Below are 27,089 nucleotides of genomic sequence, written 5' to 3' on the forward strand. Positions count from 1 at the left end.
GATGGCTAATTAAAATAATTTATAGAAATGTTGATTGAGTGTTGCTACTATTTGATTTTTTTGGTCGTAGCTTAGATCCCACACATGATGCGAAGTGAACTATATAGCTACTAGTGATATTTAGTCAATGGTTCTAGAAATTATTTTGATTGGCCATCTACCCCTGATTTACCTTGTTAGAATCCTTTGTGATCAGCTATATTCAGATTAAATAATAGATTACAATATGGAAAATTTGTCATTATTAAATTAAATATAGTTCATATTTTTGTATGTGTTATTTATTTATTTATTTTTTTTTAACAGCAATTTACATTTTACATAGAAAGGTGAAACATTAAAAAGAATCAATAATAATAAGTATAAATTGAATTTTTTCTTTAAATCGTTTCTTATAATTAAATTTTGTGATTAATAATTTTTGAAATTGGTTGAATCGCTGTTGAGTATCGGTTATTTAAATGTAATCTTAAAATTAGATAAAAATGAATTTTCTATCTACTCCATAACTTCATAAATGTAGTTAACACGTAACGTACAGTATGTTGGAAGCCCTAGACTACTAGGATTTATGTGGACAATGTTGATCACATTTTGATGTCCATGGATGAATGGAGCTACCTGCTAAGCTTCAATAACAGTATAGTACCAGCAATCAGACGGAATGTCCTCATTCTTTGGGTCTCTAGCGTTCCAAGTAATGCCGTTTCACATCCGTTTTCTGTCAAACAAACCAAGAAAATCTTTTACAGGAAACAAAAGGACAAAGATAAATTGTTTTTAAGAATTTCATTTTGTTGACTTATAGTTACTTTATTGTCAGATACTCAATATTGTTGAATATAAGATAAATACAAGATAAATTATTAATATTATTAAAATATTTATTAAATAACATGAATTACTTAATGATGATAAAATGGTAAATAAAAAGTAGACTGCTTTATCACTTTAAATATGTATTTTATAATTTTGAATTGACTTAGTATTTTCTGAGCTTTATTTTCTATTTCACTTTAGACTATTAATCTTATCAAACTTCTTGCCGTGGCAGAATAAAAGACTCACTCCAATAGGAAAAAATCGTATTAGCAAAAAGAACTTGGGGGTTTTAAGTAGACAGAAGTAAATCGCAATGAATTATGTTAAATTCAAATTTATGGAAAAATCCTAATGGAGAGTTGAGAAGTAATGAGCAATGGTGACAGAAAGGGTCAGAAAAATTCCTAGCAAAAAAAAACTTGAGAATAAAAATCAAACAAATAATGATGATAAAATTTTTTTATAATTATTCGTGGCTCGTTTAGAAAATTCATCACAATTAAAATTTTATCTCTTTTTCATTCAACAAAAATAATATATTGATGTCAAGAATAATCCTTTCACAATTATTTAACATCTACTTCAATAATAAGTACGAAAAAACGTAAAAAAAAAGTTAAAAATTTTTTAAATATTACCTTTCAATTTTGTATGAAATAAAGTGAGTATTTGTTAATTATTATTTTATTATTGAACATAATTATTCGATAAATACTATTGAAAAATTTTTTGAATACACGAGTTTTTTTTTGTTGATAATTTTACTGTCAGTTATTGAATTAGAGTTGGAGAATTCATTTCTACCAAAGTTTGCTTGTGTATTTTTGAATAATTGAATAGTAGCTGTATAACTGAAGAGGGAAGAGAATAAAAATACTAGTTAGTATAATTACATAAAATCGAATGAAAAAGTTTATCAATTTAAATACTAAACTTTGTAATTCATCATTTGAAGATTGTAATTCATTTGTGATTTTAATGGACAACCACTACTTGAAATTAATTAAATACTTGTGGTCAAGTGTCTATTTCATTGATGGGATATTTAAGGTGACCACTGACCTATGAGTTTTGACCTCACATTCTTGGGTATCAATCGATATTGATAATACACCAAAATTAATTTTATTTTTTAAAAAGATTTATATTGAGTTGAATTATTTATTTTAAAATCAACCAATGACATTTAAAATCAAATCGTCGTCAGTGACAATATTTGGAAAGTAATAATAAACATTTATCACTGTGGTATATTTATCGAAAAACTGGCCACTTATTTTAATAATATATAAATTTGCTCCATAAAAAAATTATGTACGAGATAATAAAGTCGTTGACTTTCATCTAGATGAAACTGATTTTTCTGAGTACCTCTAACTGTTGTGGATACAATAAAAGAAAGGTAGAATAATGAGGAATAAAATAAAAGAAACGAACATTTGTTACATGCTATTTCGTTTATTATGGTATTAAAGAAACCAACAAAAAGTTCTAAAGTCATCTAAATTATTATCATTTCAAGTCTACAGAGTAATAAATATTGGTAGTTGAATAAGTACTACTTAGTATTTTATTAAATACATTTTTAGTGACACAATCTGGTTAAAATACTCTTATACTTTAGAGGGAAGATTACAGTTGATGTGATAAAATAGAAACAAAAAATTGTGAATATGACTTCATTTCAACTTTTTGATGAAAAAAAAAATACATATGAGTGAAGAAGAAGACTTTTAAAAGTTATCTTGTGAGATTAATTTAAAAAGTGCTTAGCAAAAAGGAGTTGATTTTTTTTTTAAAGATTTATTTCCAAATAAAATTTTTAATAAATTTTAAAAAGTTATTGTTAATCTAGGATATCTTAGGACAGATCTTGAGTGTGTCATCGAACAATGGATTATAAAAAGCATCAATTATGCAAAAGGAAAAATTTTATTGTATAGTTTCAAATGAAAGAAGAACTTCAAGTCTATCAAGAAGTTTTCTGTTCTGATTTTTTATGCATCAATGAAAATCGTAAGAAATCAACCTAAAGATTAAAAATTTTTCAGAAGACATATCCTTTAATTTATTACAGTGTTTGTAGATTAAATTAATCTCAATTGATATTTATTCAAATAATTAGACTGTATTTAATTTTGCTTCCTTTACTATTTAGAGATAATTGTAAATAATAACAAGAATTCTAGAATGATTGAATCACTAAATATTCTCTTAAATTAAAGGATAAAACTTTGCTAAGATCATTTCTTATTTAGAAAAAGATAAATTAAAATCTGGGTCAAAATAACTAGATGGTAAATGAAGCAGTTATGGAAGCTAACATTTGGTGTGGACTTAATGTGGAAGAGTAAGCGAAGTATGAAGGATGGAATTTAATATATAAACGAGTGAAAAAGTATATGTATATGTCGGTAAAATGGATGTTTTTTATAAGATCGTTGACTTGACGACTTATTTAGAAAATGGAAAGACAATTTCGTCGAATGGACAGTAGAGATAGAAAACTGTCAACATCTTATTTCTTATTTTCTCAAAGTACTGTGCAAAATAAAGTTATTCTCCAAGGAATTCCAGAAAATCGATATTAAATATTTGACTAGTTTTTGTCTATAAACCTGGCGCCTTACTTAACATTCTACGCCTGAGAAATAAAAGTCTACGTTTTATTGTATCTTTTACTATTTACAGAATAGGATAGGGTAGAAATGGAGCAAGAAAAAAAATCATATAATAGCTATATACTAAGAATGATAATAGTTTCATTTTCGTAACGAAATCTCATGGCTTATCGAAGCTAAACATTCTGAGGAAAGACAGGCGAAATAAAAAAAAAAAAGGAAATCCGGAGTTGTTGAATTGGAAAATTCTGATTTCCTTTTTATAAAAATTGCTCAAAGTTTTACTGCAGGCGAGAGTTCTACAATCTTCTGAATTGCTCAGAACTTACAAAAGTAAATCAAACCGGAAAATAAAAGTTTTGCGTCCGTTTCAGATACAAAGCCATGAGAGAAAGGATTGAGGTGTTTAAAGTTATTAATAATATTTCAAACTAAAAAATAAAATTAAAACTTCATTTAATCTCTTTCTTGAAAACAATTATATGAGGACAAAATGAAAAAAGATACTTCCTTTTCTATAATTCGTTCTTGACATGATCTTGATAGATAAAAGTGTATCCCATTACCAACTATTTATTTATTAAATTTAATTAACTTATAATTTATTACAAAATAATCGAGTATATTTTTTAATAATATTAATAAAATTGAAAATAAGCCCAGAAAATTATTGTAATCTAAATAATTTTTCTTTCGAATGATTTGATCTTATTGTATTCATTTATTCTTATGGCTCCAAGCTTATCCAATAAGCACTCTAAATCTCATTATTAAATGCAGAATATTTAATTTGAAAGCACTCTTGAATTAAAGATAGTGACGTTGAGTATGATCATGAATCAAGAGATTACGTTCAAAGATAACATCTAGCTATAAAGTTCGTAATATTTTCTAAAACATGATCAAAAATGGCAGGAAAAAGTAAATGAAATGGATGACCGTGACCAACTTACTACCATGATGAGCAGATGCATCACCTGTGATGGGTGAGCGTAGTGGATCAGCTTTTGTAATGTTGTACTCAGCAGTGGCAGTGTAGATTCCATTGATGGTAGCAAAGCAACGTAACCGCAACCAACCACCATGAAAAAGGTCCTTGGTTGTTTGAAGTTCAAAAATAGACTGGCTCATGAACTTCCTGTCTATGTGTACTGTACGGTTGCGTAATGTAAACTGCGTGGTATTACTATTTAACTGTAATACAAACAAAAAAATATTTAGTTCAATGATGATGAATGAACTGAATAGAATAATTGTGAGAATAACGTCAAGATGTTCATTTTATATTCGACACATGTCCATTCTTGTCTTCGATGAATGTTGAAACAGACAAAAAAAAGCTGACGATTGCAAGAGAAACTGGAGCATTAGAAAGCACTATTCAAGAGGGTATACAACTCGGAGGAAAACGAATAAACGGAGCGTGAGGTTATTCTCCTTCAAGTATTGGTTTCAATTCTGTAAACATTCACTCACATTTTATCTGGTGGTATTTTCTTGTCAACGCTCTTATCTAGACAACCAACATTCACCCAGTGAGTGATTTTTTCTTTCAAAATTTCCGCATTCTAACGTCAAAACTAAACTGGTATTGTAAGATTGCATTGTCAGTCTGTCTGTCACAAGCTTCTAGCCACCCACGTTGAACTGAATTCTTTGAAATTTGTCATTTAGGTGGATACACTTTTGAAAGGATTTAGATGCTTTTTTCTCTTAAATGCTATTACGAAATAATACTTTGTTGTGTTAAAATAAGAAATAGAAGGTAAATTGTAGAGTTATTGGAGCTTTGTTGATAATAAGTAGAGAATTTTTATAGAAAAACCTGTTAAAAATAAGAGTAAAGTATTATGCTTGACAGCTACTATTGAAACTTTAATGTTATACTTTTCATTATTGTTTATTTTTATTTTGCATATTTTGAAGGGAATGAATTTGTATATTTTTTATGGTGATTGACAGTTAATTTTTATTGTGAAGTGTAACATCAAATGTTGATACAAAATGTACTATAAAAACAATACCTAACAATTTCACAATGAATGAAAAAATTTGTTGTAATATAAACTTTATTTGTAGCAATAAAAAAAGCTATTAATAGCAATAACAGACATCATATTTTTTTTTTGAATATGAAAAATGCTTTAGAATCATTGATTATTAACGTATGAATTGTAACAGCAGAATGAATAGCAAAACTCACTTGTTTGCTTCGTAAATTGCATGACTTTTGATGTTTAATAACTTAAGAAAATCTCATTCGTGCTGGACATGAGATATACTAAATACACTGCAAGTTCAAAATGTGTGGAAATAATTTTACATAAAGTATCTTCAATGTTAAATTACTCCACATAAACTATGAAGCATGATGGTAACTTCTAAACCTTTCCAAATCTGTTAATATCTAGTGGTAACCTCATAGGGTTTATTTAGAGAAACTTTACATCAAATATCCTACATGAGCATTATTTTACCATGCTTTAAAAATCCAGGATTTACAGTGATGGGTTATTATTCCACACTTATTCATAAAACTGTGCTAATTTTTGATGTAATTGAAACTGTCGTAGCATGTAACATTGATGTTATGACCACATAATGAAGTGCATAATAAGATAATACTATCAAATAATATACTTCATCAATTGCGCTGTCTATTGAATGTCAGTTCCTGCTAATTGACACACTTTATCGACATTTTGTAGGAAATAACTGATCAAATAGGTGGCATTCAATAGAACCAAATAAATGTCTGTTCCGGTCAGAAATGACTAGCAATCTGATTGTTCAAATCTGGAAAATATCTTTTTCATTTGATAAATCACCAGAGAAAACTATTTTATTATTCAACATAGCTTGAGTTGACCTCTGGTTTGCAATTGATGATTGGTAACTTTACCATATGCCACAGTTAACTTTAAGTACTAATAATTTAGGGGTCAAGAGTAAAATAGGGATGGCCTCTAAATACTAATAAATTTCAAAGTTTGACTATGCATCTTGCCTAGAACAGTCACATGTTGTTCAGAGAAGTCGTAATTGTTCTCTATTGTAGTTTTGATCAAATTTAATAGTGATGAAATTCTAATGGTTTGGAACTATTTTAAATAAATATAATTAGAATTTTGATATTATTGAAGTAATATTTCATCAACGCTATGTTAAATTGAAAATCATTTAACATATCACAAGATAATCTTCCATGAAATAGCTTCATTGTTTTTTGTTTCAACGATAATTGAGTAAATGCATTTGCAAAATCACTCCGGAGTGTTTTGGACATAAAAGGAATAATAAAACAGATAGTAAACAAAAGAAGTAGCATAGAAACAGAAGAAAAGGTCAGATCATAAAATCTATTCTTTTTCTAGACACTGTCTACATTGCTTTTTCTCACTCATTACTCATTGTTGCCTCATTTTCTTGCTTCTCTTACATTCGCTCTGTTATCATGCCACAAAAATTTCAAAAAATGTTCTATCCTAGATATAATAATAATGATTAAAGTTTATTCACTAAATTTTCACTTTGAAAATTGTTGATTAATTTTTTACTAAAGAGTAGAGAAAAATAGAGGGAGAGTCTTTTGAAATATTTGAGTTAATGAAATTTTGCAAAATCCATTCAAAAATATCTCAGTAAAAATAGCTGTGTTTTGTTCTTTAGAAGTAATCTAATAGATTTGAGTTATTGAATAATGAAATAAGTTCTTGGTAATATGACAGCTTTATTTGATTATTGATTTGATGTAATTAATTATGATAGTTCTATTTTTACATCAACATGATTGAATGTCATTGAAAAGCTCATTATTAATTCAATCGGGCCGTGGAAAATTCTAAAATTAAACCAAATAAATATTGTAAATGGGTTAGTTCATGTTCAATATTCTGGTAGAGTATTCAATTTACAAAATTTACTAATCAATCAATTAATTCGATTGGCTCTCATGTACATTTTAAACATGTCAAGCAGATACATATGACTACAGTCAGAATAATATAATATTCTTATCCATTTTCTTAAAATTTTTCTTGACCCTTTGTAATAAAAGTTAGTACATTGAAATAAAACATTACAATTTGCAGTGTTCTTTTTAATTAATTAATTAAAAATGTAAAAAATTATTTTGTTGAAAAAAAGATATTTCTATCATTTAAAAAAGTGTTCCTAATTCAAAGTACTAAAATAGTTTCACAAAAGATCTATTTTGTCTATTTTTTGAAACATCTTCATGGAGAACATTTTTAGAGATAATTTTTCTTCATGCATGGAATGATTAAATTTAAGTGTAGTCTTATTTAAAATTAATTTTGAAATGTAATTGATAATTTATTGAGTTTTCATTGAGCTCTATTTTTTTATCTGTCTATTAGTTTCAGGATAATCTGAAATGAATGGACGATGGAATTATTATCTAATAGAATTAACTGGTAGTTCATTTCCGAGTAAATTCATATAAGCTGTTTGTCACGATCCGATTTCCAACTACTTGTCTGTTAAGCAGATATTAATAATTACAATGTGCATTTCTCTCTGCATTGAACAGAGTTTATATATACCAAAGATAATACTGAGAATGAAATTGCACTGGTTTAGTAACTGAAAAAAAAAATTCTAATAAAAAATCTAAACTGATATCTTACAATGAAATGAAATATTTTGTTAAATTCTTTACTCGTTTTTGGAATTATACTTTACTTCTTGCTTTTTCTACTTTATCTTACAGCTATCCTTCTCAGTCGTGAGTAAATATTTCTCAAGCTACTCTGCTTCGTTTTACCACTGGTAACTCCTACTACTCTTAACAAGAGCTCTCCACTTTTCAGCTCATAAAGTATTCTAGAAACTATAGCCTACCTACCAAAGTGGAGCTTTTTAAATTTTTATTGTTGTGAGATGTAGTTGTTTAATTTTTTTCAAGTTTTTATTTCTTGTTAAAACAGCCAAAAAGGTAAATAATGTTTTTTAATCGATCTGTTTTAGGGATACTTTAAGAGGAAAGTTTCAAGTAGTTGACACTTGGAATTTTTTCTTGACAAACAGTTGACAAATATCTGTTTTAATTAGGATATTTTTAGCATTTCTTACTTCCTTGTCTGCCTTGTGAAAATAAACAAGTTTATTTTTTGTTTAATTTTCAACAGAAAACAACAAAATTTACACAGAAAATTACTACAAAATTTAACTAATGTTTTTTAAAGTATTATTAACATTTCAAAATGTAGACTCGTGAATTTTTGTTCTGACATTTTATGAATTCAATCATTTTACACAAAAAAAGCAATAATAAAAGTTTCTCTCAACTGTGAATATAATTATAGACCTTGAAGTATGAATAATTGCAAAAGAAAATATTCAAATGAATTTTTTTTAATTTCTGAATTGATTATAATCAACAAAAAAAAATGTTTTGAAAGAATTGAATAATTATTCTTGTTGGACCGTTCTATCTAATTTCTCATCATTTATGCAGATGGGTTTGTAGTAGATTGAGCAAAAATGCATGGAGCCTTTTATATAGAAAACACAATTTCGAACAAAAAAGTTTCTAAGAGCTCTACTTTAATATTGATAGTTAGGATGTTAAGAGTGTCCGGAGATGAGCCTTAAAGTACATCTTTTTCATGCGGTTGCCCACAGAAAAGAAATATTTTGAATTAAGTCTGACACTAATACTCTTATGACAATCTTTTACAATTACTACTTCAATTTTTTTTTTTAAATTCATGATATAAAATTTTTTTCATCAAAATTACGAAATTATTCAAACAACTAATGATATGAAATATTACAGTTTATTTTAATTTTTCATTTTGACTTATCGAAGAATGATTAGGTCTACTATCTATCGTATTTATAGACTATTTTCTGGAGAACTTAATAAGATTGTAATACATCCAGATAAAACAATCTCTTCAGAAACGTAGTATAGATAATGTGAAATATGATCGAAGATAACCAAATACTCGAGAGTAAGTAGAAAAAAGTTAGGCAAAAAAAAACTTAAGTCAAATGATCAATCTTGATGGTATGGCTTAGGAAAAGAAGAGGATTGAGCTTTTTATATTGGATAAACTAAAAGGATAAGGACCACTGAGTTTTACCAATTTTTTGTAACTAATTTCTTCAGTTAAAAATACAAAATGAAATTAAAACTTTTTCATATTTCTCTAGAGTAAAATTGTACCTCAGATTAGATTGTTATTAATGCTTTATTATCAATGAAAATAATCCTAATGAGATGAAGAATAATAATTATTTTTGAGCAAGATGTAGAAATCTCTAAATCTGATTGCATAAGTTGAGTAAGTTTTTACAAAGGAAACAATTTATTTAAAAAATATTTGTTGAATGACTTTTGTAATTTTTTTGATATGAATATTTTTGGAGAATTTCATAACAAATAGTCAGCATTGAAGATATATTTTCAGAAGTACAATTAGGATATTTCAGAGATATTCCTGTAGTTTTCTAAAAATGTTCCAAGGATTTATTGTATGGTCATTTGTTCATGAGTTATAGGCATTTAAAGTTATATAAGTGCACTACCTGAATTTTCAACGATTATAGAGTCTACAACTGAACGTAGATCCTGCTAAAAGAGACATGGCGTAGAAAAATAAAGGAAAAAATCAAATCGAATAAATTCTTCTAATGTTTTGTGGTAAGAGTTCTCATCAGGAAATATTTTTAATGCTTCCTCTCAAAATACTACTGCTTTTAAAAATGTCAGAATTAATGATAAACTAAGTAAATAAAAGTATGAAGACTGATTGTAGAGTTTTTGATAGACACAATGTTGAAAATGAATGAATTTTTCTTTCAACTTCAATCAAACTGAAGTACAATGGTTCCCACTTACTGAATATGGTTTGAAATTTAAGAAATATAAAAAAAAAAATATTTTGACGTTTCAAAAAATAATTTTTACCATTGGAGTGTTTTCAAAAGACTTATTTATTTTGTAATTATAATGTAAGTTGTATCAGTGACAGTAACTGTACAAATTCAAATAATTAAATTCATACTCTGGTTGAACTGCATCAAAATAGAAATTAAAATAATTTCAAGTGAGATTTTATGTATAAACACTACCTTGTGAATATCAAGTACTTGTAGTAAGTGAGTAAAAACATGAATGTAAAAGTGGAAAATTTTATCCTTTTGAATTGAAGAAAACTTAGCATCAATATTCATACATATTCATCATTGAAGAAGTTTATAATACAGAGTATCTATTTTTCTTTTCATTAGTTTGAAGTACACATTAATAAGCATCGAGATGAAAGATATGCATGAATAAGAACATGCTTATTCCAACAAGAGATTACATCCTTTCAATATTGAATTTTCAAGGGCTAATATTTTCCCATCTATTCACTGTTCACTCATCTGCAAGTATAGACAGAACTAAAACTTCTTTTCATGATATATATTTTCCCTAGATCTCTACTACTTGCTCCACAAGTTGATCATCATTTCATCAATGAGTTTATTTTGGATTTATTCTTATTTTTTGTTGTTCAAATATAAATATTGAGAGAAATATTGATATTATTGATACTTTAGTATTTTTAAGAACTGTAATAAAGGTAAAAATAAATTTATATTTATTTTCCTTCATGCCCCCAGTGTGTCTCAAGTTACTTAAAAGCTCAGAGGAATCTAGAAATTCTAAGTGGAAAGTAGTCAAAGTCACTTTGAAATTTAATTCTAGAGATTTATGTTTTGATATTCTTTTTTACTTCAACAAAAAAAAAAAAAATTAAACAAACAAAAATTATTAAAATTTTTACAGTTCATATTTCTGTAATGTAAAATTCAATTACTTTAATTAAAATTTTTATCATGATCTTGAATTATGGGTAATGAAATAAATCATGGGTAAAATATTCATTAATTGATTAGTAATGAAATTGATACTGAAAGTCAAATGGAGATATTCCATTATTAGTGTTAAAAGGATTTGAAAACTTAAAAACTTAATCTCATATCAGGAAGTCTGAAAGTTTTCATTGACTTTTGAATCAAGCTTTCGTAACGTTTAACAGATCTAATTTCCGTGCAGGAGAAAATAGGATGAGAAATGAGTAGGAAAGTTTAATCATTGAAAAGAGTCACGTATGTGATACCAACTTGAGCTCCGTTAAGAGTCCACGTAATATTAGGTGCTGGATTTGAAGCGCCCGATGTACAGTTTGCTCTGAGGGTTTCATTCACTCGCACTTTTGGCTTCTCAACGATAATCATCGGATCCATATCTGGAACATCTGGTAATTACATAAATTGTATTAATTGGTTGCAAGTATATGTAAGAAAATTAAGTCCTCCATTTGGCTTTTTGCCAAGCATTTAAATTCAAATCCAAGAGAGTATTGGATAAGAACACTTAAGTTTGTACCTTAAAGCATTGTTATGTAATGCAAGGATTAAATGTGTAGTGTATGCTTACCAACTATTTCCATATCTCCTTCCTTTTTTGCTGTATAGTAGGAAGGGTAATCTTCTGATACTTCACACTTGTATGTGCCACTTAAATCGCTCGTTATGTCAAGAAGTGTTACTCCATGTTCATCTGAGTTGCTAATCTGCAAAATTTGTTATCATTATTTTCCATTTTTTTTTCCTCGTAAATCATACATTTTCATAATTCAGTTTTGTTGTTAGAACAATAATATGAAATTGAAAAAAAAAAAAATAAATAAACCAATACATTAAAAAGTGGAACTACTCTAACCCTTCAGATTCATTCCAGAAACTTTTAGTTCTGAATATTGTGAGTACCTCGAAAACAATTCAATTGGTTTAGTTTAAAATTTCATCAACTCTAAGTGATCTGGAGACACATCGATCGACCACTATTAATGACCAAAACATTCCAACAGTTCTCGAAATATCGTTAAACAAAGTTTGAACAACATTTTTCCCCTAACAATACCAAATTTTACAAAGCAGAGGTTTTGATTTAGAACATACTTTAACTTTTTTATCTCTAATATGTATCCTAGAAAAAATAATGGATGCTACTATTATGAAAATTTAAACATCATTAAAAATATGTTTTACATTGATGGAAATAATTTGAATTTACAGTTTAAATTTTATAATATTTTATAACTCTTATCACGTTTTTTTAAGCGTCCATCTCTTCAGAGACTTTAATATTATTCCATTCTTCCTTCTATGTTAACACCTCTTAAAGTAGATATTTATGTACATGTACTGCATCTAACAATAAATTTATTTATTCTACTACTGAATTTATTATGATTTTTATGCTACTTGACATTACAAATACGCTAGAAGACTTTTGAAGATCTTTTTTTGTATTAATAAAAACTTCACTGAAATGTAAACAGATAATAAATTAATTTTTCTGACATTATAAAATAGTAACTAAGGAAATGTTTAAAAATTTATGAAGCTTCAAAATAAAGCAAATATATTAAGTTGTCACGCTCTTTGTGTCATTTATTTCTCGTAATTTTGAAGACAAAAAAAAAATCTTCTTTTATTTCGATGTCAAAATGAGAATTTCTGTGAAATTTTATATACGAGCTTTTTTACGTGACTGTGTTCATCTAAATTTAGAGAAATGTGCACCTTTATACCCTAAAAAAATTGCTTGTATTATTGTAAATAAATAAACAGGATTAAATTTTGAATTTTTTTTCCATTTATACTTTTGTTAAAAATGTACTTTATCATCAACATTAAATTTACAATAAAAAATAAATAAAAATAATGTTCATTTATTATTATAACGTTAAATGGATAAAAATCAACAATTACAGAACTTTAAATTAATAATTTGTAGTCATTTCAGTATTAAAGAGAAAGAACGAAAGAGTAGTTCAAATATTTATTTAATGATAAAAAAAAAAACAATAGCTAGGATTATATTATTTTTATTGATGTACATAAATCATCAGCAAATAGCAGCTATAAAATTCATCCATCCAATAATAATATCAGTAAATATTTTCAAAATAAAAAAACGTTATTAATGCTGATACAAAATGTCTTCTGGTGAATTTGTACGATGCATAGGAACATAAATACTTGCACACTAAGCAAAAATTAAGCTCTCGTAAGTGCAAGTATATTTAGCAAATTAAGCTCTCAGAAATAAGCTACGAGGAATAAATGGTAGAAAAAGATTTCTATTTAAATTTTTGAATGACCTAAACAAGTGATAAATTTAGCGATACACAACGCAGTTTAATTAAAACATTTGTTATTCATGTCACCTAGAATAAATTACTCGAAATAAAGTTTGTTTATTTTCCAAAGATATAAAATGAACAATTCCAGTGGTTAATGTGATTTTTTTAATGTTATTTTTTATTAATTTTAAAAGCATTCAGACAATTTAATCTATTTTTAGGCGAGCAATTTTTTGTAATATAAAACGTGATGCATTGAGTTGAAAGAGAATTAAAATAAAATAGACATTCAAACAATAGAATGAGAATATAGTGCAACAAATAAAGATTATTGTGTAAATCATTTGATCGCTCTAAATTAACACCATTTATTAAAAAATATCCGTAAGGTAAACGTATCAATTAACATCCTTTTCCGGTGCTAACGACTACCTGAGTTATATGGAAATGGGTCTAATAGTGATCGTAGCTCTATTAGGAACATTTCCATATGGGCATATAGGCTGCATAAATATCCATTTATTATAGTTATAAATATTAAATTTACGTAATACTGCTATTAATCAAATATGTTATAATTAGTTATTCCAAACAATAGACTGTTTTGTTTTATTCTCAATAATTTTATTTCAAAAGATCTTTTAATATTATTATTCCTAATTTTTTATTCTATAAATGCTTTATCATTCTAGCTATTTTGTACTTTGCACCCAACTGGTGAATGATAATAAAATAATTTCGATGCATGTAAATTAAAAAATAGCTGCATTAATAGTAATAGATAAGAACTGATGGTTTGCAAATAAAAGATGTTTTTATCATGATACAAGTTTCAGTTTTAGAATTCAATAAAATGACTGCTGAACAGGAGGTGATTATTGTTATCCAAATAGCAATAAGCTATTGGAGTAGTAGCAAATAGTAGTAGGGAATAGTTTGCATTCAATAAGGACTAGTTAACCCTAGCAGGAACCAAGACTGGCTTATTTATGGTTTAGCATTGAGTCGTGGTTGACTTAGACTAGAATAGGATTGGAATAGAGATAGACCTATCCTGTTTCACTACTGAAGAAGATAAAATAATTGCAGCAATAATTATTATTAAAAAATTTATGAGAAAAAAGTTTTATTTGTTTAAGAATATTATTATCTAACTCTTGCATTACATATGAAGTATTAAATTGTAATGAATATTTAATTATCATTATTTATAGATAAAGCTGTTAAATAAAATCAAAACACTTTTTGATATAACTCAGATTTATTGTATAAACGAAAAGAACCTTTTATAAATCATTAATCGATTTTTAATAATTGGATTGTTAAATTAATCAGTAATTTAGATACCATACTGGTCAACTTATTATCTTATACATCCGAAGAATATATAGTATCGATAACATTTTAATGAGAGTCTATAAATCAAAACAAAAACATTTATCACGAGATTGCAGCTAGATTGCCAATAAGGAGTCAATAAGAATGTAGAAAAGATAATACATTTAGATTTAAATTTGAAGTTAAAATTCTTCAGAAATCATTCAAACTCTTTTTATTTTCCAGTGAACAATGTTTTTTTTTTTAATAAAATTTTTTTTACTTCACAATTTTGCAAATATATTCGATATTTTATTAGAAACTTTCTAAATAAATTAAAACTGTGATTGGAAAAGTTAGTTGAAAAAGAATAAAATTTATTCAAAAATTTTTTACATTTTTTTTCTAGTAATAAAACAAGCCAATAAATTTTGATATTGTAAGAATGATTGATCTCCAATATTGTTGAGCCTAGAAAAAAAAGATGATTGATTAAAAGATGAGTTCTTACGTCAACTTTCATTCCATTGACAGAAAAACTTTCTTGAATGGGTACTGCGTTTGGTACATAACGATAAAATTCTCTTTCGTTGTAGAACCATTTGATTGCATAAAGTGGATGTTCAAGATCATAAATGCATGAGAGAATAACTGAATCACCAGATCTCACCATCGGTGGAACATTAATTCTCAAGTTCTGTATCCCATTCGCACCTGTAACAGATAAATAAAGCAATATTGAACAATCCTGTTAATTATCGTTGCAATACACGTTTTGACACTTTATTTTCGTTTTTTTCATTCTATTCTATAATACCCGTTGATTTTATTGAACAGTAAATAGTCGACAATGCCAGTGTATTTCACTTTGTTACAGTTGAGAGTATTTGTATGGAATTATTAAATTCCTATTAGGGGTAAATGTCTATTTATGAGATCACAGAGCTAATAACCTGCTGTTTCCACTAAAATATATCTCAAACTCGTGAACAAACATAGAATTGATAATTAGACAATTACAGTATTTTTGTTATATAATAAATATTTCATTTTGTTTTCGTTTCTTGTTTATCATCGTGATAATGAAGAAATAAATATTTACCTGAAAAACTGATCATTTACCAAATAGTACATTTCACACCTAGGGAGGGAAAGTAGACTAGCTCAAATCACGTGTAAAATTACAACCCGAGCCAAAGGCGAGGGTGGTAAACATGTGATTTAAGCTAGTTTAATTGTTCTCCTTAAGGCTGAATATGATTTTTCGTCATGCCTGCGTGGAAAGTTTAACCCTTCTCTAATGGAAAAGTGAACTTTCCGTGCGGGTATGACGAAAATGAATTTTTTACACACAAAAATCATGTGTGTGTAAAAATCCCTAAGTATGGTATGAAATTTACCCTATAGTAGAGTGACTATGGGACACAAAGACCGTGATAGATTTTTTACTTCAAAGTAGGGTAATTTTTACCCTACGAAAGTGTAAAATTACCACATAATAGTGGAAAATATTATCACATAAGGAGAGTAAATTTTACACTGAATGAGGCAGTTTCTACACGTAAGAGGTGTAATTTTTACTCTCGCTTAGGGTAAAAATTACTCTACTGTAGCGTCAATTTCATACCATACTTCGGGATAAATTTTACACAAAAATTTTTTTTGGTGAAAAAGTTAGCCATTGAGAAGGTAAGATCATGGGTTATTTTTTGTTTTTACTCAATTACATTATACTCTGTGAAATTACCGCTCGCAAAATGAACGAGTGGACCACATTTAATTAAAGATTGGACCATAATTATACCTTCTCCTCTCATGAATACGGAAATTTGGGATAAGACAAATTCTAGGATCAAAACAAATTTTTAATTTAAAAATATTTAATAAACGTAACAGTGAGAATAAAAACAATTTGTTTTTTATATCAATGTATTTATTTATTAATTACAAGTAAAGGAGAGTCGTGGTGAAATCCAAATGAATAAATATTCTAGTGTACAAATAATATTGTAAAATTGAAATAAAGTTAAAAAGTGTCTAAACTGATGTTCGTTAAATTTTTAACAAAAAAAACATTAATTTATATCTACTTTTTTATCTCTTAAACACTTTTTTGCTTTCAAATCTACTACATAAAAATCCAAGCATAATTTTTTTTTATCTTCCTACAAAGTTAAATGAAAAAAAAGGAAAAATTACATGTTAATGCAAAGATTATGAATTATAAGTTTTTATTTTGACATAAATCATTGAAAATTGTAATACTCAAATCAGTAAAAATTTATAAGTATCAAAATATTATTCAAAATCATATAACAAGTTTTCATAAATTTTATATCTTTAGTTGTTAGTATTGATATGCTACAAAACATTGATTTAAATCGATATTATTCAAATAAATGCAAAATAATCAAACGCTAAAAGACACGGAAGTAATATAGAGTTGTCGAACGATTGGAATAATAATTCAATTGGATTGGTTAGATTTTACTATCTCAAAAAGACAAATATTTGCGTAAATCGATTTGTTAGGTGTCAGTTATGAAGTATCATAGACGACAAGTATGATGGTAACGACATCAATGCATAAAAATAAAAAAAAAATTTTCAATTAATATCAGACAAAAAAATACCATCAAAAATTTCGAATTTATATTTTTGTACATTTTGTAAACTAATATCTTTCTCTTTTATCAAGCAATGATGATTGACCTAGTGTATATCCAATGAAACAATATAATTACTTTGTTGTAGCAATAAAGAATTTAAGTATAAAAGTTTTTATGACTAGCAAGAACCTCGTAAAGCATTTAATCATCATTTGCCAACTGAAGTAATATTTTTAGCCTCACCTGTTTGAAATAAATAGAATTTTTTTTTTATCAAGATTTTTTTTACGTCTTAAAGATTAATGAGGAGGTTGTAATTTATTGAAATTAGTGGAATTTATGTAAGTAGCTGTGAATAATACAACGAAAGATTGCAGATTACCGAGCTGAATACATAAATACATAAGTGGATTTGTGCTTTATTGCGCCTTTGACTTAATATACGCAAATAAAGATTATGTTGTTACTACAGATCGATATATTTATTTCTTCTGTTACAGGTATAAGTCGTGGAGGTTTCATCGTTTTTACTTTACACTAGGCATGGGCAATCTTTTTGAAGTCAGAGTACTTTTTGAGATTAAGAGTACTAGTACAATAATGTCCACAATGAAAATTATATTAAGGAATCCAGGTACTGAGTAACAGTTACTGTGAGGAGTATCACTTGCCCATGCCTGCTTTACACTAAAAGATCATCTCAGATGATCCATAACATTTAATTACTTCTGGATACCTTTAAGGTAAGTAATATTTTAATTTTTTTAATTTATATTGTAAATAAATGATATCAATAAAGAAGAGTAGGGGAATTACAGGCTCTGAGAGAAAGAATTAAATAAAACTCAGATTTTTAGAGTCAGTTTTATTCAAGTTACTATCACACTTTGGTTTATAGCTCACAAAATCCGCAGTGTTCGTTATTGATAATTTATCGACAGATATTCGATATTAACATTGTTATACAAAACTATTATTCATTTTTACAAATAGTCTACGATATTTTTTTCTAATAAATATTCTATGAAAACTAAAAATCATTTTGTAATATTTTATTTACAAATAACTATTTAATTATTTAGTTTTAAATTAACTTCATAGTCTTTCTTTCTTCATCATCAGAATCCGCATGATATGCAGTTATAGAACCATCACTAAAACACTAAATAATAAATATTCATTGATTAATTTTTGAAAATATTATCACAATATAGATTGTGGAAGTAATAGGGCAGTAATGAGTAAGGTAATACTAAGGTAGTATAGGGTAGTTGGAGAGTAGCTGGAGACCAAAACTATTTAGTAATTATTTATGTAATGGATATTCTATGGTAGTAGTAGGATAGTAATAAGGGTAGAAATTTGCGTAACATGAACTTTTAAATAAAATCGCAGTTAGGTGATTCAATTGATTTTTTTTCAAGTATTCAAAATTTTTAATATATAATTACACAGCAAAAGTAACTAAATTGAAAAAATATAATTGTGCAATCAATTCGAAGTGATGCTATATGGTTACATCTGTAATATCTTCTTAAATAAATACAAAACAATCTTACTTTTTCATTTTACTCCAAAAATGTCGGAATGTTTGAAGATTGTGAAGCTCAAAAATCGATAAAAATGAAGAGAAAAAGCAATAATAATAAGTACAGATGTAGATATTCAAATTCATGCTCATTACGAGAATAAAATGATATAACCAATAAAATTTAAAACGACCCTTTGGCTTCTATTTCTATTTTTCTATTTATTAATTAAAAATAAAAGTAAATAATTACATCGATTTTAGATTTCAGGTTGAATTATTAAATTTAAAAATAGAGGTAAGAGTAAACAGAGTTGTTTTGGCTTTTATTGGTTATTTCATCGTATTCAAGAGACCTCTTGAATGACCCTAGAAAATTTGAAACGTCTACCCTTACCAAATTAACCCTTTCCCTCTTACCCTTATCTTTTTATTTATTTATAAAAATAAGTAAATATTTTTATATTGACTTGATAATTTATGTCTAGTCTACGAGAGACTTCTCAAACGATTGTAACAATTTTATAGACATAAAAAGTCATTTACATTAATATTTTGTTTATTTTTGAAAATTGTGTTTTTTAAAATATTTTCATTGAATTATCTGTTATATTTAAATTCTCTTCATTTATGATTATTCAATGATATGATGAATGGTGAGATTTTATTGCTTTCAATATTTTTTTTTAATACCAACTGTTGTGAAGATTGAAAATTTTTTAAAATATTATTTTTATATGATCGGAATAGAATATTTGCAATTCGATTTGAATAAATGATTATATTAATATTTTTTCTTTCTTTAAATTCAATTCACTATACTATTCGTATCCAAACTTTTTTTTAGTAATAAATTAAGACATAAATCCAAGGCACTGAAGCTACCTAAAACACAATTTATGAAGTTTTTTTCATTTCCTTTATACTTCTACTTTTTCTTTCAACACTACAGAAGAAATATTTTTGAACTTCAGTACTATAAATCTTCCCTAAGCCGAAGAAAACGTGTGCAAAATTACAGGTTAATAACTTTTAGAATTTATAATCTGCATCTCCAAGAATGCTAACGTTCTCATTAGGAATGCTTTTATCGATTAGATTGTTAGAAAGTAAGTCTCATTAGCATTATGTTGGCCACAATTATTTTATCTTACTTTTGCTTCTCTTTTGTATGGCTTCTATTTTCAACTAGAGGTAGTTCAAAAGAGTTAAAAACTTTAAAAGTATATTACAATAAAATAAAATGTGTCTCATATTCAGAATTTGCAAATTTTTACCAAATGCTTAAAGTTTCAAGATAAATCTATTACACAAAAATTTCATAACAGTTCATTAAAAATTCTAAAGTTTTACTGTAGTATGTAATGAAAAATTTTTTGATTACCCATAAGGAAGAATGAATTCTTATCTCTTCACTGAATGCATAATGAGGAGCCAAACTGAATGCATTAAAGAATCATAAAAGTTGCACACAAAATTTAGTCTATTCAAGAATTTTTTTTTCTGTCATATAGACTTTATGACAACATATTTAATAAAACCATCAAAAACTTTCTTGTTTTTTAACTTCTATTATTCCATTATCTATGATATCGTAATAATCATAATGATAATTAGTACTTCAAAATAATTACCGACTGATAAAATTGATCGATGGATACTAATATCTTCAATCAATATCATATTTTCAAGAATTCAATTAATCTAAATTAGTTATTTTAAATATTATAATGAAATGACGAAAATAACGTTGAGATTAATACAATGGAATTTATATCAACTGAAATAATTGCACTAGAATTTCGTATTTTAAACAATCGAACAATGTTTGATTAATTTATAATTAAATTCTTTAATAATTATTATTTTATAATTCATTAATTAAACGTCATAAAATGAGATGTATTTGTGTTAAATCCACATGGTTTTATGTATTATGACACTGGTTAATTACTCTATTATTTTTCATATTTATCATTATCCTATTCAAAATAATATTCTTTAAAATCTTATTACGGAATTAGAATTTAACAATAAAAATCAAAGAACTTTTTCTTGTTTTATTATTAAATTATTCTAAATTACTTTAAAAAGAACTCCATTACTAAGTTAATACTGATAGATTAAATAATCTAATTAATTATTTGTAATTACGATAGTTAAATTATATTATTAATGTTAGTATAATCACTAATTAAAATCCATTTGAATAATAAAATGAATTTTTTTGAAATTACTATGAAAAATAATTCTAAGTTTAATTTTCATTATCCAGCTTCGTCTCTTCAATTATTTATTACTAACAAGAAATCACTGTAGCTTTTATATTTATCATGTATTTCTGTTACACTTCTCTGAAGTTTTACTATAAAATTAATTTATACCATGCATTTACAATTACTTTGAAATGTATAAAACACAAGCAACGATAAAATTGGAAATTCCAATAAACTGCTGTGCTATAAATTGTTTTAAAGATCTCATGGAAGAATAAATCAAATAAAATTTAGTGTTGTAATTTTCATTAAAGAGAAATTATTCTGATAATATTCCCCTGATTTGAAAGTTTGAAGTTTCGAAATAGTTAGAACCAATAACTAATCACTCATCATGAGTGTAATGTTCGATGTTATACCAGATTCTTGAGCACTGTTATTACCGTAGGTGATCAAAAGTTTTTGATGACAAATTATCTTTGTAGATTCTACTTTAGTGGTTATGGTTATGAGAAAATTTGCAATGAGTAAATTTGATAAAAACCAGAATATTATCATTGGAATAGATAGTAAAGGAGTGAAATCGAAGGAAAAAAAATCTATTTAATTTAACTCAGCATATGTATTTTTTTTTAGAATTAATTATGAGAAAATAAATAAGTATCGAGACGCACATGAAAATATGTGACCCTCCGCATTAGTCAGTGCGAAGAAAATTATGCATTTTTACACGGAAAAACAATTTATAGTCATTTTTTATGAGTTTAAAGTAAAAAATCCAAAAAAAGTCCTATTTTGGTTATTTTTACCAACACTGTAAATTTGAGTGTTTTATTTTAAAACATTAAAAGTGTTCGATTTTAAAACATTTTTAAGTGTTTTAAAATCAAGAGAATGTTAATCAAATGGCTGACGTCATATTAAAATACTTTTAATGTTTTAAAATAAAACACTCAAATTTACAGTGAACCAAATCAGTATTTCTTGCTAAAAACTTCCTAATGCATGAGCTGCTATTGATGAATAATTGCAACGTGCTTTTGATGTAACTTACATGTATCATTTCTGATTCTTGGTTTTTATTATTTTCTTATGTATCTATAACCATAGTTTGGCTTATGCTGTTGGGCCTATGCATGCAATTATAATTGTTTGAAATAAATAAATAAAAAAAACCAACACTTTTTAATTTTTTTTGCTACTAAATTTTCCTGTAAATTGACTGATAAAAATTGCTAAAAAAATTTTCTTCATGTACGGGTTAAATTCGATTATAAATAGATTATTTATTAAAGTTAAATGGAACGTTTATTATTACAGTCAATAGTCTGAATTTCTTAAAAATATTCAACTACATCTTCTTTAATACATCATTGGTCGCGCGAGAATCGTTCACATTTTATAAATATTACGTTTGAAAAAAAACTAAGCATGATAATAACTAGAAATTCAAACTTCTCTTTTAGATTCAACTACATTCAACCCTCTATAATTGGGTCTTTAATAAAATGGGCAGTTGAAAAGATGAACGTTGGCTCGACCGTCTTTGAAAATCAGAATGGGTTATTCTGTAAAATCGACACTTTCCAATACCAGAGCTTCGAACCAGCCTTATCCGACTTCCTATCTCTCTAATGCTATGACTTGGGTATGGACCTGACTTCTCTAGACATCAATCCGCTACGAGCGTTGGTCATATTGAAGGCAGAGACACATGAGCCAACTTATACGAGGGAATGCGCATCTGTTGTAATTCCATCAAAAAGTTGTCAAAGTTTTGCCATAAAATTTTTTGTTATGTCTGCTATTATAAAGACATAAACAAATGTTATTTATTTTTATTTTAATTATTATTTAATAATTATTTCTATGATAAATCCATGAATTAACAAATAATTATTTTAATGCATTAATCTATTTAAAAATTGATGCACTAAAAGTGCAATAAGTGTTTTAAAACTTATTTTAATAAATTAGTTCATTTTCTTGAGCGTTTCACTTTGCTCTCCCTTCCCCTATAAATATTGGTCGAAGTCTCAACTACCCCTATACATATTGACATGAAAAAAATTCATGTTTCAATATTGAATTATTATCGGAAATCAGTTACTTTATACAGTTCGTAAAGGGTTACATCGAAACCTTAATAAAGAGTAGAAAATTATTTCATCTCCCATCTGACCAAGAAATAAATTTCTACGGAGAGGAAGTTTCCGTTGATTTTCAGATGAGTAAAAAATTCACAGCTATTATAAAGCTTCATATAACTCGACAGAATTATTCATACAGATGAAATGACGTCTCGTTGAAAAACAGTTTTTTCATGTATTATCAGTATAGCAGGTTTAATAAAGTAATCTCTTTGCTAACATATTTTTCTACAAAACATTTTTAACTATGTTGGAAATATGTTATTAAATGAAAATATTTTATTGAAAATAAATTTTACATAAAAAAAAGGGGAAAAATTTCATTATATTATTAAAGGAATGAAATACTTTCGAAGTAATAAGAAAAATTGCTTTATGTAGAAACTTACGGAAATTCGAAGATGGTACTACTTTATTTCACATCCGCAATAGACGTTATATTTATTTGAGGAATGAATTTTTCAATACAAAAAATCGGAAATAAATCAATAATGAGATTGTTCATTTTTATAAAAATTCTTAAATTAGGAATAATACACATATTTAATAGAATAATTCTATATTTAGATAAGTATTGAGAAAGATTACTCGTATGATTCAATAATTTGGGATATAAAGTAAACATCAAAATAAAAAAATCATTTACATCAAATAAATATTGCTGTTCAACGATGTGTAACATTTTTTTATAGTACAAAACTCATTCAACGTTTTTATTTTAAAGTAATATTATTTTCATAAATATGTATGTTGACGTAAGTTATGGCAATATTTCAATATTATTCTTACATTCTTTTTTATCACAAAAAGTTCCATTGCATAGTCATCTAACGACTAGATAAAAGCAAATATACTTCGAATATTGTACGCTACGAAATATTTATAGTAATTACTTGAATATGTCATTCCTGGATATATTTTATGACTGGAGATTGTGTTTCTTACATATCCTTACTTGACCTCTAGCTACTATTAATCAAAAAACCATGAAACTATGTTAGAAGAGACAGAGAAATCTCAGTCGCATTTTTTCCTCTACAAGAAAGCATGCACCTCTCCTAAAAACAATTTTAACCAAACGCAACTCTCAACTTATCGTTCGATGAATTGTCTTTCGGTCAAGGAGCAAAATAAAAACTCTTTCTGGACCAATGCCTTTATAATCTGACACAATGACACGCTTATCTCTGACCAGGTTATACTTCGCATAGATAATAAAAACGCTTTATGGCCTTGGGTGACTAATAAACGTTTTATTATATTTATTGATAAAAAAATAAATGTACAAATCTAAATTTTACAATATAATTTTCAGTAACGACAATGAAACACACGCTTCAGTTTTCTTTATTGTCTACTATTTTCAAGGGCTTTCGATGTATGAAAGAAAAACAACACATGAATTAGATGAGAGAATATTTTTTCGTTGCATGGAAAGTTCACTTTTCCAATAGAGAAGGGTTGAACTTTCCACACAGATATGTCGAAAATCATATTCAGCCATAGAGAGGATAATTAGACTATCCTACACCACGTGGTTTAAGCTAGTCTACTTTTCCTCCCTAGGAGTGAAATGTACTATTTTCTTATACAGACAGATATTGTCTTTTTTTGCGAGAGAGAAAACGTCACTTTTCCAACCTCAAAATAGGCATCAAACTTCAAGTTTGGACAATGGTATGATAAAAAATAGCATGTTAGCTATGAAAGCAAAGTAAGATATCCTTACCTGAGTGTTGACCACGATGTAATTTTACACCGAGGTCAGAATATCATACTTTTCTCCCTAGGTTAACAATGTACCATTGCTCGTCTGATTATGATCGGAAAGTCGAGCAGAGCGCCTAGGATGAGCAACTGTATTTATTTAAACATTCAAGCACGTAACAATTTTTCTCGTTACAATTTTTTTTTATCAATAAACGTGAATTTATATCGAGTTATTTCATTTTTATGTTATACAATAAAAGTCATGAATTTACATTCATAAATACAGAATGTAATTTCTATGAAACATAAAGTAGAAGTGAATAAAATATCGTGCAAATTAGCATTCACAGGAATTAAGAAGCTTCATGACTTTTAGAGAAGGGTGTGAAGAGATGATAGAATTTATAGGATGAACACGTTACCCTTATTGATATTTACAACTTGATTGTCTGGAAAAAGTACCGTATTTTTCCAGAATAAACCATTGAAGGCCTGGAACCAATATCAAAGTTCGAGAAACAGGAAAGAAACAAAAGCAATGTAAATATCAAGAAAGTTTGTCTTTGTCACACAATTGTCGGAAACGTTCATTTTACCTTGACTTCTCGCCCGTTACCCTATTGATCTTTCAAGACTATTCAACTCTTGACAAATTTATCAAAAATCTTTTACGTAAAATAGATGAGATTGTTTCTCGTGAAATTGCCAAATACCTTTTGTGAAGAGTAAAGTCACGTTTGTTCGTTCTCTTGCCATGTTCTTAAAAGTCTTATTTCCGATTGATTATGTGTCGATATGTTAGGCGGAAAAATTATCTGATGGTTTAACATTATTGGATTTATGTATTTCCAGTGATTCATGTGTTTCGAGTTGACGGAAAAAAATATGTAATTTAATTATATGTCACGACAATATACTTGAGGAAGTCGTTGTAGGAAGTCAGAAGTAATTTGCTGATAACGATTTTGTTTTGCTCTTGCGAAGATGCAAATTATGTTAATCCCTTTTTTATCCATGTTACTGATGATCATTAAACTAAATTATTTGGAAAAATACTCTAATAATATTATATAATAAAATAACGTAAAATATTATAAAGAATAAATTATTCTGAGAAAACAATTGAAACATTGAATTTGGAATAAATTTGTGACAAAAAATGAAATAAAGAAAAAACTGAATGTATTTCGTTTAAAAATAACAATGCTATTTTTTGATGTAAAAAAGCTTTTTTTTGTGCATAAAATATTCATTAAAGTAGTTGAAACTACGTAAGAAACAATGTATTTTATACCCCGCTCAGAAACTTAAACGCCGAAATAGCTCATTGGGAGAGCGTTAACTGAAGATCGAAAGGTCCCCTGGTCAATCCCGGGTTTCGGCAATTTCTTTTTTTTTTTTTTTTCAATAAATTTTTTTTTTTTAATTTTAAATTTTAATTTTTTGGAAAAATAAACAATTATTTTGATGTCATTTTTATTTATATATTCATAATTTATTCATAGTCACGAACTGAAGAAACTTTTTGGCAATAGACTGAAGTTAATGTAGCAAAGCTATAGTGAAAACGACAGTCTTCAAAGAAATGATTTCAAACTAGACTAAAGACTATTGGATATTTATAAAGTTTGAAAGCTTGGTTTACAACTTAAACAAATTACTGGGATAATTTTTATATAATAGTTTTTACCTGTAATAAGTGACTTGGACAGCTATTCAATAAAACTTGTTAAAGATGTTGACATCTCAATAGTTCTTGTAAATATAATTTGCTATTATTGGTTGTTACGCCGTGACGACCTCACCCCATACTGTATTTAATTTTTGCTGACTGTAATATTATTACGCCTGTGTCTCGAGACTCATGGCAACTCTCTTACTTAGTTTTTCATCAAGCGGCAGATAAACATTAGTAGCACTACTTTGTATTTGATATGTTTTCAT

At 26.9% G+C, this 27,089-nt stretch overlaps 1 protein-coding gene across 1 annotated transcript; it reads right to left on the reverse strand.

Moving 5' to 3' along the window:
• Nucleotides 1–421: 421 nt before the first annotated feature.
• Nucleotides 422–27,089, reverse strand: LOC118067303 (uncharacterized). Its single transcript, XM_035083960.1, has 6 exons — nucleotides 27,026–27,089; nucleotides 15,444–15,646; nucleotides 11,902–12,037; nucleotides 11,586–11,719; nucleotides 4,397–4,637; nucleotides 422–721 (listed from the first exon to the last, which is right to left on the reverse strand). Exons 1-6 carry the CDS (start codon nucleotides 27,087–27,089, stop codon nucleotides 618–620), a joined length of 882 nt encoding a protein of 293 aa, XP_034939851.1. The 3' UTR covers nucleotides 422–617.

The sequence above is a fragment of the Chelonus insularis genome, unplaced genomic scaffold (genome assembly GCF_013357705.1).
Source record: "Chelonus insularis isolate UGA/USDA-ARS -01 unplaced genomic scaffold, ASM1335770v1 contig_377_pilon, whole genome shotgun sequence".
Lineage (NCBI taxonomy): Eukaryota > Metazoa > Arthropoda > Insecta > Hymenoptera > Braconidae > Chelonus > Chelonus insularis.